Genomic DNA, 14,495 nt, shown 5'->3' on the forward strand with positions numbered 1-14,495 from the left:
CTCTTTTGCTACATATAGATTTTGTCATTTGAATCTTCAATCCACTTGTTATTAATTTTGGTGTAAAGTATAAGTGATATAGATATCTAGTTATTTTTCCTAAAAGCTCGGCTATTTATACATAAGCCATTTTCTGGTTTCTACTGTAGAACATATAAAGCAAGGTCAAATATAGAACAAAGATGCCTAAATATCCAGTGCTCCTAGGATAAAAAGTCTACTTTTAATGATGGAAAATGGGGGTAAATTAAGACTATAAAAAGTCCTGTAGCCACATAGTTGACATTCAGCCAGTGTGTACTTATGTGGCCTCACAGATTGGTTTTAGCTGGCTCCAGTCTGATGGGTTTGTGCCTATGCCTTCCCAGTGGTTAATGGTTTTAAGCATCGTCCCTCTCAGTAGGTGTTAGTTACATAAAGCAAAGCAGGATTTTCTTTACCTGATTCTTCAGTTTCTTTTCTTTCTGTTGTTTCTTCGATTTCATCATCAGACATCTCCATTTCTTCTTCTCGCCTGATTCCCATTAATTCATCATTATGTATGTTGCGAATTTCCTAAGGTTAAAAGGCATGCTTTTTAGGTGGGAAAGTCTTGAAAATGTTGAGGAAATAAACAGAATTAAGGACAAGGGAAAGCAGGGTCTTTTTAAATGGGTAACAAAACTTTGGAGTGGTCTTAAGGCAGAGGCAAAGGGGCACGTTGAGGCTGAGGACAGTCTCAATAGACAAAGCAAACTTTGTGCACTCTGCCCTGCATAGGCTCTCCTTCTATAACCAGAGCTCTAGCAGCTGACGATTCTTGAATCCCTCCCATTTTAGACAGAACTGTTGATCACAAAACACCTTCCATCTCTAACTCACATGGATTTCTGGACTTTCCCTTAAGGTTCTGCCATGTTCACCTTCCCACGTCAAATCCTTTGATTTCACTGCCTTCCATCCTCTTTCCTCTCCCCTTATAGTCTTACTCAACACAACTTTTAATAAAACATTTGCAGGTTTAGTAGTTTAGAGTGACAAATGAGCTGTTAGGACTGAACTCCTACCAGATCAACCCTTCCCTGGATAATAACAACAACAAAAAACCAAACCAATTCCCTAAATACTTGATGGCATTAGAGGATGAACAAAAGCAGGTACGTTCTGAAGAAGAGTTGACTCTTGGAAGAAGCATGTGGGTCTTCCAGTTTTAAAGGGACTTCTATTTTGAGAGCAGACTACAGCTAGAACCTCACAGCGTGGCTAACTTTTAAATAGAATATCCACGGGCTTTATATCCTAAAGAAATAGAGAGAGTTCAGGGCACCACTGGACAGCCACTGGAAAGTGAGGAGGGGATCCCAGAAAGTAGTCAGCCAAAGAGAGAGGAATCCAAATTCTGTGTATAAAAACTGTTCAAATTCTTCATGATCCCTGAACCATGAAAGCACAGAGCAGATTCCAAACTACACAGCCTAGGTGAAAAACTCAGCTGAGATTTGAGTTGCCATCAAAGAGAGACAATTCCTAGCTTATGTTCAATGAAGTAAACTGACCACTAAAACAAAATCAACAATCTTTAAAAGAATATAAGAGAATCCAAAGACTTAAAAGCAAAATATTCACGATCAGCAGGTAAAACCCTTAATTAATTGACATACCCGCAAGAACTTTCTTTCAGAAACAGTAAAAGCCAGAAGTTAGGGAAACAAGTCTTAAAAGTGCAAAGCGCAGGAAGAAATAAAAAATATCTATTTATTCAGAATTTTACATTCAGAGAAAGATTCTTTCAAGAATAGAGATGACATTTAATATATTTTCAGACAAATATAAATGTATATATCACCCAAAGACTTGCACTAGAAGAAAAGTTGAAGAAAGTTCTTCAGGCTGAAGGGATGTGTTACTGGATATAAACAGATCCGGTATGAAGAACAATGGAAATGACTGAGATAATATTGGAAAAGTCACTTTTTCAAAAAATTCATGTATGAGAACTCTATTTTTGAACAGTTTTGCAATCATTTAGAGGCCACTTGATGCCTGTCAGGGGCTCCTCCACACTGAGCTGAGAAATCTTTGCCTAGGTTAGCCCTAATTGGGCCATAATACAGGAAATGTCCAAAGCTGTCTGGTGAAAATTGCCTCCATTTAGGGAGATTATAAATATTTCAAATGGATTTCTTAATAATTAATGCTACAGTTAATCACTACTTCAACTAATATTCTCCTTTCTCCCTTTTCATTCCTTTTATCAGGAAAAAATTTCTATATCAAGGTAAGTTTACACTAAATATAAATAAAAGAACCTATTAAAAAGTGAGCTATTCAGTATTATCACTGATAGCTAAGAGGTAATGGGGAAAAACAGAAAAAATAGAAATACTAACATAGGATCCTCCATGTGCTGCAGGGGCATTACCTAAAATAGAAGAAAATAATGACTTGCTTGAGAAAAAATGAACTTTAGAGGACTGTGTCAAGAGAGAGATTTACTATGTCTTATTCAAACTCATTGCACAGAGAACAGTAACGAAATTGCTCATTTCTAAGAATTCATTCTATCTCAGGAGTCTGGATTTCAGTTATCAAAGAGCTGTTACTGGAAAGGTGATCACAATGAGGTTTGACACTGGCAAATTCGAATATTGTACAACTTACTTCATCAGGAAAAGTCGTGGCTCTCCTAGGTGCCTAACAAAAATGTAGACTGTCAGAGGGTATAAGCAGAGACTAACTTTCAATTCACAGACATGTTGTCTAACTCTGGGGAAGTTATTGTGCTTCTCTGAAGAGTAAATTGTACTCTTTCTAGGGCAATGTCCCAGGGCTGGAAGATCTGATAGCTAAAACACGCCCTGCAGCTGCTCGGCATCTGCAAAGCATCTTTTCTGCTTACAGCTGGGCAAGAAAGTGTAACCTCTTCTTAGAAGTATAAACTGTTCAATAACTAAGTGATACAGCTTATCTAGAGAACTTTCCCAGCTTCAAAAAATCCCTAGAAAAATAATGGACCTAAGGGCAAATTTTACCTCAATGCCTCAAAATACTTCAAAAATAAGAATTACTAGTTCCTTTGGCTGATAATGAAAGGGGAAGAAAAATTAAGGAGAAGCTTGCTCTCAGATAGATATTCAGCCAGACAGGCAAAGTGGCAAAGTGTAGCACCCTCTAACCACTAGCCAATCCTTCTTAGCTACATAGAAACTAAGGCCCATATCATTACTTTTCTATAAATATAAATAAGCAAAGAGAACAATAGCAGTTATAGGGCACCAGATGACAGTAAACATAGGGATGGCATTCAGTAAATGACACCACCTGTAAGTAAAGTAAATGAGATTTTAACACTTTGAAAACCCTACCATTAAAGCACTTGATATCTAAGATGCCTATTTTCTATATTCTGTGATAGATCAAAAAAGCTCTACTTTTGGAATCAAGCCCTAACGAATACCTTCAGAGTGAAGAACTGAAAGGTGGCATTTACCTAAGGAAGGCACTCTACCTAGTGTGGACACAGGAGCAGGCAGCAGGAGGACTTTGAGTCCCTGAAGTGTAGGCAGCAAGAAAAATAGCTGCCTCTTAGATCTGCCCCTTTTCCCATCCTGACTGTTGAATCACTGAAGCCAAATGAGTGGCCAATCCAAGGAATTTACACTTTCTCTAGTGAGTGAAAGTTGCTCAGTCACGCCCAGCTCTTTGCGACACCATGGACTGTAGCCCACCAGGCTCCTCTGTCCCTGGAATTCTCCAGGCAAGAATATTGGAGTGGTTCGCCATTCCCTTCTCCAGGCGATCTTCCCTACCCAGGGTATCAAACCCAGGTCTCCTGCATTGCAGGCAGATTCTTTACCATCTGAGCCACCAGGGAAGCAAAATGAGTGGCAATGGCATGCAAAAACATTTTCCAGAAATTTTCATTTGTAAATCTCTACCTGAAATTGACTGGGTCACGTCACTGATAGAGTACATCAAAAAAGGTAAGACAGCCCTCCTAAGGTTTTTACACCACTTTGTTGCCCATAGTAGACCTGCGATATTATTATTTAAACAGTGACACTTTGTTGCCCATAGTAGACCTGCGATATTTTTATTTAAACAGTGAACTGTTAGTGACTTTTCAAAATGCATTATGATGCCTTTGAGTCTATTCTGTGCTCAGTCGCTCAACTGTGGCCAACTCTTTGTGACCCCATGGACTGTAGCCGATCAGGCTCCTCTGTCCATGGAAATTTCTAGGCAAGGATCCTGGAGTGGGTTGCCATTTCCTTCTCCATGTGGTAACTTTTTGTGAAGCTTAGATATTCACATACTGTTCCACAATGAAGGACAAAGCATTTTCAACATAGAATAAAACAAAAAACCTAGACAGAGGAAAATGCATGAAAAGAATCATCTCGGTTCCAGCTGACATTTTGATTTATCATAACGTAGGCAAATCATAAATCATTGAACATTAATTATCTAACTATATAGTTTCCAAGAAATTTATGTGGACTTAAATTCATCTTACTCATGTTTTTTGACAGGAATATAACTATAAGAAAAGCAAAGTTCCTTATGAATTGCATTACAAAATTGTACTTACCCAGACTTTGAACATTAACAGTAGTGGCAAAAGGGCAGATGAGAGGGAGATAACTCCTATGCATATGTAGAAATTTGATTCTGAGATATCGTTCAAGCCAATCAACCAAAGCACAAACACAGGCACTTAATCAATGTCTATTGTATGCTACATAATGGAAATACAAACTTGGTTGATCCAAATTTTGTTGGTATGTGGTTTGATGGCTGAAAGCAAAAGCTAGTGTTAGTGCAAATGGGTCCTAAAATGAGGGTATGCAGATGACTTGAACATTTATCTGCAGCCAGGTCTTCAGAGTTTGGAATGATTTTAGCAATCACAGTATTTCACTTCACGAGCATGCTATTAATAGTATGTAATCACCATGTCCCTTTTCTCTGGTCCAATGATATAAAATCTCACATCAGGGACAATGCAAGGGAGTATCTTCCAGTACCTACCACTATGGCTCTAGATTCTTATATGTTAATACCACCTAACTTGTAATGTAGGCCAGGATCTCAGTAAGAGAAATACACAGGTTTTCAATGATTTCATAGAAAAAGGGTTCCCATAACACTCAGAACTGTCAGTAAAGTCACTGAAGATGCTAACTCTTATTACGGGGAGGGACTTCAGCCTTCTCTTTTTTATTATCCTTTCAAATTATATCAGCATAAGCCTCACACACATAAATCAGGAAAGTAAACCAACGAAAAAGACTCATTATCAAACTAGTCTGCCTGGTAGATGCTGCCAGAGAGAGTGCCCTTAGCTCCCTGAAAGTGGGGACTTTTTCTTCTTACTCCGTACCTTCTCTCACCAGAGACAGTGTTGGCTGCTGTAAGGAGGATGATAATGAGACAAAGAACAGGTACTCTGTGTCATGAGGAGGTCACCAGCTGGTTTATTCCCCAAGGCAACTGGTAGAAAAGGTTCAGTGTCAGACTCTTCTACCTTGATGAAACCCCTAGCTTAGGAGTTGTAGCTTTGATGCCTACATCAAGAAAAAGCCAGTTTAGTTGATTAAGTCACTGAGATGCTCTGATTCTCTGTGGGGTTCTAAGAGGCAGCCCCGATTTAAGAGGACAGTTCTGTCACTTTCTATAGGATACTGCCTTCTAGTCCTCAGTGTTGCCTGTCATCAAGTGAAAGTACACAGAGGTGAAAACAAATTTAATGCCATGATTTAAAAAGGCACCAATATAAAGCAGAAGAAATCTTTTACATTTAGGGAATACCATGCTAGAGCAAGGCCATGAGCTATGTTCCACTGTCAGTAGTTTTACTTATAAAGATTGCAGTATTCAAGGTAGACCTTAATTTAGTCCAATCCAACAGGCAGGAAGCATTTTCCTAGGTTTTTACAAAGTCTACAAGGCACATCACCAAACATGTAGTAAATCATGCTGGCCATGTACTTATCACTGTGTCAAGCAAGCTCTGCTGCAATACTAGGTGACAGGGTGTGTAACTCAGCTCTCCACAGCTGCAGAGAAATGGCCAGCTCACTAGCATAGCTAAGTTTATTGAGGAGGTAACTAAACTCAAGCATATGGCCACCAGGGGCTTCCCAGGTGGCTCAGTGGTAAAGATTTTGCCTGCCAATGCAGGAAACATAAGAGATGAGGGTTCAATCCCTTAGTCAGGAAGATTCCCTGGAGAAGGAAACGGCAACCCACTCCAATATTCTTGTCTGGAAAATTCCATGGACAGAGGAGCCTGGCAGGCTATGGTTCATGGGGTCACAAAGAGTCAGACATGACTGAGAGACTGCGCATGCATGCATGCATATAGCCACCAGATATGTGGGCTTGCTATAACTACAGACAGCCTTGATGAATAGTATTAATGGAGACCATTTTTGGAAATTTGTTTACAAAAGGGTTGTGGGCTAGGTAAGTCAGTGCTCCAACAAGAGGCACCACTCCTATGAAAAAGGAAATAGTGTATAGGATAGGGTTTTCTGTAATGGGCGGAGCACTTCAGACAGCCTGTTCCAGCCCCTAAAAAGGATATGCAGGTATGTGTTTTGAAAGGCAGGGAGAGACTAGTATGGCTTTTCTACAATGGGAAGGCATACTGAGCATTTTTCTCTCAACTTTTATTTTTCTGAATTATTTCAACTAAAGATTTTGGCTACTTGAAATTTAGGTGCTAAACTCCAACCCTCCCCTTGATCACTTTTTAAAACCTTTTTAGCTCACTGAGGACAAAGACCACCTCATTCTGCATTGCCTGTCATAATACCTGAGACAGAGAATGTGCTCAGTACGCATTTGAATTGAAATGCTGAATTTTGTTTGTTGGGCTCCACAACATGAGGCAGCTCTAGCATTCTAAAACTATTTTGTGCTACAGTAAGACAATCACTTTCTTTTTTGACCCTAATTATCATTTTTTAAACAATTACAAACTTTCTGGATTTGTATGACTCTACCCTCTACTGGGTTGATATTATCAAGGATTTCTCTGCAGTGACTCCCTGATCTCTTGGCTGAGGCAGAACTGATGGCTCAAAGACTGTCAGTTCATGAACAGTGGGTTTATCTTCCTGTAAATGCTCTTCATAGTTCTCAAATTGTTGCCACACAGACTATGTCATGTATTCTCATGAAGGAGAGAAGAGATAGATCATTATCTTTATTTGATAGGTTAGGAAACTGAGGTTCACAAAGACTAAATGACCGGCTCAAGACCACCAGGCAGTTTATACCAGAGTGCAGAGTGAACAATGTCCAGTCCTGGACTGACCACTTATGAGCTGTGTCATTTTGTGTACATCACTTAACATTTCCAGGTCTCAGTTTTCTCACATGTAAAACACAGACACTCTACTTACTTATTATTCCTTATGGAGTTGTTAATGATCAATTGAAATAATACTATTTCTCATTGATATAGTATTTGCATTTTCACACCGTCTATATAGTTCATCTCATTGAATCCAGGTGAAGAAATAGGGACTAAGAAAGGCTGACCAGCTTGCTCAAAATCACACAGCTATAATAAGTCAGAGTTGAGATTTGAATTCACGTCTGCTCCAAGTCCTGGGTTCTTTCCACTGCACCACATTTATTGGGAGGCTCATGTAGGTGAGATGACCAGTGTGAAAGTGTTTTATAATATGTAGTGAGTGAGTGAGTGAGTGAAAGTCACTCAGTCGGGTCCGACTCTTTGTGACACCATAAACTATACAGTCCATGGAATCCTCCAGGCCAGAATACTGGAGTGGGTAGCCTTTCCCTTCTCCAGGGGATCTTCCCAACCCAGGGATTGAACCCAGGTCTCCTGCATTGCAGGCAGATTCTTTACCAGTTGAGCCACCAGGGAAGCCCATTATTTATCTATAATATGTAAATTCCCTACAAATGCTATTTAAATATTAAGGAATATGACAACCTACACTGATAGATACAATGGGATTACAACTAGACTGGCAAACAGGACTCAGAAACGAAGCTGAAAAAGCTGCTGCATACATAGATTGAAGGCATCAGGGCTGGCTGGGTAAGGAAGCTACTTCTGCTGCTGCTGCTGCTAAGTCGCTTCAGTCGTGTCCGACTCTGTGCGACCCCATAGACGGCAGCCCGCCAGGCTCTCCCGTCCCTGGGATTCTCCAGGCAAGAACACTGGAGTGGGTTGCCATTTCCTTCTCCAATGCATGAAAGTGAAAAGTGAAAGTGAAGTTGCTCAGTCGTATCTGACTCTTAGCTACCCCATGGACTGCAGCCCACCAGGCTCCTCCATCCATTGAATTTTCCAGGCAAGAGTACTGGAGTGGGGTGCCATTGCCAAAAGAAGAACTCGAGGCCTATGTCACATTCCAAAGGCATATCAGTGTAAACAAACCTCCCATCTCAGTTTTTAATCTTGGATTTAGAATCAAAACCTAATCCCATCAGATACATTCTAGTGTTACACTAAAAATGTCACTTGAGCACAAGCAGAGAGGTATGTGTCCATCTTAATTTGAAAGCAGAGTCCTCTGTTACCTTTAAAGCTGCCACCTATAATGATGGCTGAGCAGGTTTGATAAAAGAAGCTCAGAAATTTCAGTGCTCCAATGTACCACCAGGCAGCTTTTAGCTTTAATTGTCAAGATGCTCTAATAAATGTAAGTCAGCCCTAATATCACTACCACTAGAGACACAGGTCAGTAATTATTGCTGTACCCAAGACTAGCTAGCTTAGAGGAGTAAACTTTTAATTATCACAGCTACATTTTCACTACTAAGGTTTCCATCCAGCAGAATGCATTCAAGACAACACGTGCACATTTATTACCTTTTGGCAGCAGGCGGTCAGGACACAGCGACAGGCTATAGAACTTGTCTCAGTATTTCATTAGGGGCTTGTTGTGGCCGGGGGAGCTTGGCACTATTTAATTCTAGCTAAACTCCAAATCAATAACTTGTTAAAGAAAGAAACTGTCCCCCTGAGGGGCTACCAGAGTAAAAAGTTACTAACCTCAGCTTGTTTGCACCAAACGCTGATGTTTTTACGCTGGGCTTTTGTGAAGTGGTCCCAAGCCTTTTGTTTGGAGGCGGAATGGTAGACGGCTACTATCTGCTCAACTGCAGCGTCAGATCAACAGTTGAACCAGCCAGAGTATCACCCAGGGATGGCAAAAGAGAGGAGAAAAGAAATAAGAGAAGCATCAGCTCAGTGCATCTCCGACGACACTTGACTAGAGTTGTGCTTAAAAAAAAAAAAAAAAGGCTACGTGTGTTGGGGTACCATGAGTTTAAAGAGGATTCAAAGGCAAAGATATCAGTATACATAAAGAAAAAAAGAACCCTAGAAGATTTGGGGTGAAATGGTGAATAAAGCTTTAATACAGGCAGTGTGTCTTCATTCAGGCAGGAGTCATGGTGAATGTGGTTTAGCGCTACTGACCCAGTACAGCATGACAGCAAGCAGTGAACTATACCAGCTCCTTGTGACCATTGGTTTCTTTCATAAACTAGCCCTTCAGAATGAGCCTGAATGCTTCATTTCAATGGAATCTATCCTCTTACTATTGTGAGGTATGTCTAACCAGAAGTAACAGATCAAAACCTAAAGTGGATGGGACCTATTTTAAGTCTACTTAGATAGGCTTGTTGGCTGGAGAAATACAAGTATTATGCAAGAATACCGTGTAAGTGCAGTCCTACAAAGTATTTTTCTGGGTCGCTTAAAATATCAAATGAGGAAATGTGTACAAATATTCCAGGGCTTTATTGCAATTGGTTCAAGAGAGGGAAAACAGTCGTGACTATTTTTCTGGGAAAAGAGAAGGACAAGATCCTCTGCCTGGCTGGGTGTTCACAGTAAGAAAATTCAGAGGTGTTATTTCTTTCTTGGCAGCCCTATTGGTAGCTTGTTTACTGATGATTTAAAGATTTATATTCCCATGAGGCTTGCTACTCTCTTTTCCCATTTATTCTGAAGTCTTAAAAACATATGCTTTCTCCTCCCAGATTCTATGACCATATGACTTTCAGAATAAAGATGAAAAATGAAACAACTCCTCCTTAATCCTGTTTATGTGTAAGTCAAGTATGGGAAGTCAAATATGAGAAGACTAGGCTATGATTGTTTAAAACCAAAGTCATAAAACCGTACCCTCATTCCTAATGTGAATACAGTTTCTCAGTCAAAAGAGAAGAGTGTTTTTATAATATGGGCAACTAAAAACTAAAACCATTATTTGAGAGTTTTTCTGCCCTGTCTCATTTAAGAGACCTTAGATAGGTTTGGTGTAGTACTAATTTTTGAAAATGGCTATTTCAGTGGCTTCCCGTGCCCTCCCAGGATCTACTGACCTCAGTAAAGGGAATGTCAAAGGAAACTAAAGATAAAAGGTAGAAGTAGCAAATTTGGCTTTTATTCAATTACCTTAGAAAATATAATTACAATTTATCCCTAAAATGGAGTACCTGAAAAGCATATTACACAATAATAATGAGGCAAATCTGAAGCTAAGAAGCTTACAAATCCTGATGCTACATCTTAACTTTAGCAGTGAAATTCTGAGTTTTCCACTGGAGCCTGAGGCTGCTTGTAACTTACTTTGAGAACCAAGGAAAGTAAAAGCACAGGCCTATTGTCTAAGTGTCAGTGTTTCTAAGGAGCTGAAGTAGATACTCCAGAGAAAATGAACACGGGAAGTGCATACATGATTCCTGTGAAACTGGAGCTTGGCCATTTGGCAGTATAAGGCGAGCACAAGGCAGTGCTGAAGAGGGCGGTGCTTCTTGACACAGGATGGCTCTGAAGGCCTGGTTCCTGTCTAGAGAGAGCAATGACTAAGTGAAGTGCCCTCTCATCCTTCCAGCAGAACTATGACTTCCACTCACATTGAATGAGAATTCCAGAAAGGGCCTGCTTGAACTTCTCCTTTGCTTCCTCCATGTCTTTCTCATGGGCAGCTTTCTCGTTCACCAGGCGACGGACGTGGCTGTTGGCCGACTGGATCATGGAGTAGAAGTTGTTGGCACTGCGACGGTTCACCTCTCCTCGCTCAATCCAGGTGAGCAGGGTCTGCACAGCTTCTGAGAATTTGGAATCATCTGGAAAAAGAGGATTTATTTTCAGAGACATCGAATGTAACCAAATCTCCATCTATTTTCCCAACACGCTGGCAAGGAGGCCGCCATGGCTTTTTGGCGACAGCTGTAAAATGAGTCGCTGAGGGCAAGGAGCCACGCGCACACACGCGTGAGCACACAGGCAGCCCGCAGGCAGACACACTGACAGAACGAGAGACTCCAAAAGTAGGAAGGTCGGTTGTAGTCTAGTCTATGAAGAGTTTTCAGAACAAGAGTGTCTCTTCTTTCCTTAAACAAAGATTTCTTCATTGATATAGTTTTCACATATTGCAGTTTTTAATGCCTCTGTATGTGTGTCTGTAATGTATAAATTAGTGGTGAGAGAACTTCAGCATTCCACAATCTTATTTTTTAGGAAGCATAAGAAAACTTGAGTCTTGAGTTTAACTTGAATTTGATGGTAACTTTATCCTGGATCCATGGAATCGATTGGGAGGAGGCTTAAGAAAGAGTTAAATGGCTATTCTTTAGGTATAAACACTTATGTCTGACCTTTTTTTAACAGCACTCCTGCATCCAATCCACAGCCCCAGGCCTTCTACTCAGTCCCAGTCACAATCTATTTTGATGTAATTTGTTCTATTTCAACATTTCTCCATATCCTGTTTCTCTTGCCTGAGAATACGCCCAAGTGGATTTCTACAGCTAGTTAGGAGTCACTCTCTGATGTTAAAATAGTAACACTCCTCTTCCAAAGCCTCTGATTCAGCTTTCTGAGGTACCACTTACACATTCTGCTGTTAAAGGCTCCCGATAGGGAGAGTCCATTAGCATCCCATTGAAAGCCCACTACATAGCTCTCTACCCAGGAACCCTTACATCCAGAGGAACCATCTCTTACCGTAATGTGAACTTCTTGCCACTTGCATTTTTTAGTGCAGATATGTAATGGGAAGTCAGCCTCACCATTAGAGCAGCTTTTCATTTCATTACTTACATACCAGTCTTTATGTTGATGCTCAGTTTTTAAAAAACAATTGACATATACTTGATGCATCAGTGCTCACTTTTTGCATGAGGTCCACACAACGAGCAAATTCATTTTGTTAAGAAAAGTTCAAAGTGAGCTGTTTGGTCTTATGGAAATAGGTAAATCTTGGACCTGGTGTCTGCTTTCAGCCTTTCCAGCTTTTCTAACCATCCCATTACTTCCGTGCCTCTGCTTTGGACTCTATGTTTTCTGCTTTTCTCTTACAGGAAGACAAATCAATCCAAACAAAGGATTTCTGTAATGTGTGGAGCCCTTAGGCTAAATGGTGCAAACAAGTTTCGTGAATGAGACCTATTTGCAAAGTGGAATTAGCAGCATCTTGCTAAGCCTAGAGCTCAAGAAGCAAGGAAAATTCATATGGTTAGAGCAGTGCTGGTGTCATCAGTAAGATCAATGGGACACTAGCCCTCATCCAATAAAATCAACCATATGAAAAAACTGGATTTGAGCTAACACAAGAGACTAGGCAATTAAGATTAAATTAGCAAAATGGCTCTGAGAGTCAAGCAAGGGGAACAGGAATCAAAACTAAAGGGAAAGCAGTCTGATTTAGCAATGTCTAAAAGTCTCTATAGTTACTGTGTGAAATAAATTGACCATTTTGTGATTCAAGAAATTCTCTTTTAGTTGGTGGTAGCTAAGTCTTTTAGTAATCTAAGGACATACACTGTAAGTTCTGGCCATCCAATTTTCATCTATAAGATGGAATTTTACCAGGGTTTCCTGAGGTCACGACAGGTTCTACCATCTTGATTTATTCTGATTTAGAATTCAAAGCTAACTTGCTATCCACAATGAAAGGGGGTGGGGGTGTTTACAGGTCTCCAGTCATGGATCACAGCTAAAATTCTCTGATGTGGAAATGTGGGAAAAACCTGTTTCTTCCTAATCACCTGATGTATGGAGAGGAAAAGTAACGTCACTTGAGACAGTGAAGGATCAGAGACACATGTGGGAGGGACAGATTCTTTGGCTCTTGAATTACTGGGTACACCTCTCTATCTGCAAGGCTTCAACACAAGAAATGCCTGGAATCCCTCAGTGGGAAATTTGAGGATAACTGCCAACAATACATTTATTAAATTTCTCCAAAGAAGAGGGCTAATAGCCAAGCTCAAATGTTTCATTTACCTTTTAGTTTTTCAGCAACAATGCTGCATTCATGGTCGGAATAGTGGACCACTGGAGGTGGGGATGGTGGGCGCAACCTTTCTTCTTCCATCCTTCTGCGGTGGCGTTCCTCTCTTGCTAGCATCCGTTGTTTGCATTCCCACTCATACAGATCATCTCGAGCCTGTGCAAAATCAACGTGAAGCCGGCCTGTGTCTTTTTTGTCAGTGCTAGAGCCCAGGCGAATGCGGTAACCTAAGTGCACAAGAGGGAGAGAGAGGAGCACAAGAGCAGCCCAGTGAGTGAGTGGCTGCAAGTTGCTTTCCAAGTTGCATCCTTCAAATGCAGTTGCAGTGGTTTCAGTTGGCCACATAACTCCAAATTCTCTCCCCACTACTGCAAGGGGAACATTACAGGCTTGGATTATACTCTCTGTCTCTGATAAAAGTTTATTATTCCATAGTTGGCGTCTGTGCTCAGTCGTGTCTCTTTGCAAGTCTATTGACCGTAGCCCGCCAGGTTCCTCTGTCCATGAGATTTCCCAGGCAAGAATACTGGAGTGGGTTGCCATATTCTCCTCCAAGCTCTTCCTGACCCAGGGATCGAACCCGGGTCTCCTGCATTGCAGGCAGATTCTTTACCCATGGAGCCACCTGGGAAGCCACATAAAATATAATATAGTCCAAGATTCCTCCATCTGCCTCCTTACCTGTGACAGAGGGAGGCTCTATGGGTAACAGTATCAAGAATAAGCCTTATATGGTACCATGGGCTGGGAAGAATGAAAAAGCTGGCTTCAAACTCTACTGTCTTTGGATAACTTCAACAGTGTCAGTCACACCACCAAAAAAACTTGATAAAATTTCAATGTATCAGATTGACATTTCAATCCCCCATATTGTTTCCTAGACATAGTTGGTGATTCATAACCATTTGAGGGGGTGGGGTGGGAGGGTGTGGAATAGAGATGATAGAAAGTGGTATGTGATCCAGCCGACATATAATTTGGAATCCTTACCAAAAAAAGAGGTAGTGTGTTTATACTGGGCTTCTCTGGTGGCTCAGCAGTAAAGAATCTGCCTGCAGTGCAGGAGACTGGGTTCAATCCCTGGGTCAGGAAGACCCTCTGGAGGAGAAAATGGCAACCCACTCTATATTCTTGCCTGGGAAATCCCATGGACAGACAACCCTGGAGAGCTACAGACCATAGGGTCACAAAGAGTCAGACACGACTGAAGCGACTTAGCAT

The 14,495-nt window shown here is 40.9% G+C and overlaps 1 protein-coding gene across 3 annotated transcripts in view; it reads right to left on the reverse strand.

Moving 5' to 3' along the window:
• ENOX2 (ecto-NOX disulfide-thiol exchanger 2) overlaps nucleotides 1-14,495 on the reverse strand; it is an 82,543-nt gene that overhangs the window by 30,595 nt on the left and 37,453 nt on the right. For all 3 annotated transcript variants that reach the window (XM_018044265.1, XM_018044264.1, XM_018044266.1), the window contains exons 4-7: nucleotides 13,268-13,501; nucleotides 10,894-11,106; nucleotides 9,020-9,126; nucleotides 441-555 (exon numbers count right to left, since the gene is read on the reverse strand). In XM_018044265.1, the coding sequence (XP_017899754.1) occupies nucleotides 441-555; nucleotides 9,020-9,126; nucleotides 10,894-11,106; nucleotides 13,268-13,501 (669 nt within the window). The remainder of the gene's footprint in view (nucleotides 1-440; nucleotides 556-9,019; nucleotides 9,127-10,893; nucleotides 11,107-13,267; nucleotides 13,502-14,495) is intronic.

Source organism: Capra hircus, assembly GCF_001704415.2.
Source record: "Capra hircus breed San Clemente chromosome X unlocalized genomic scaffold, ASM170441v1, whole genome shotgun sequence".
Classification (NCBI taxonomy): Eukaryota; Metazoa; Chordata; class Mammalia; order Artiodactyla; family Bovidae; genus Capra; species Capra hircus.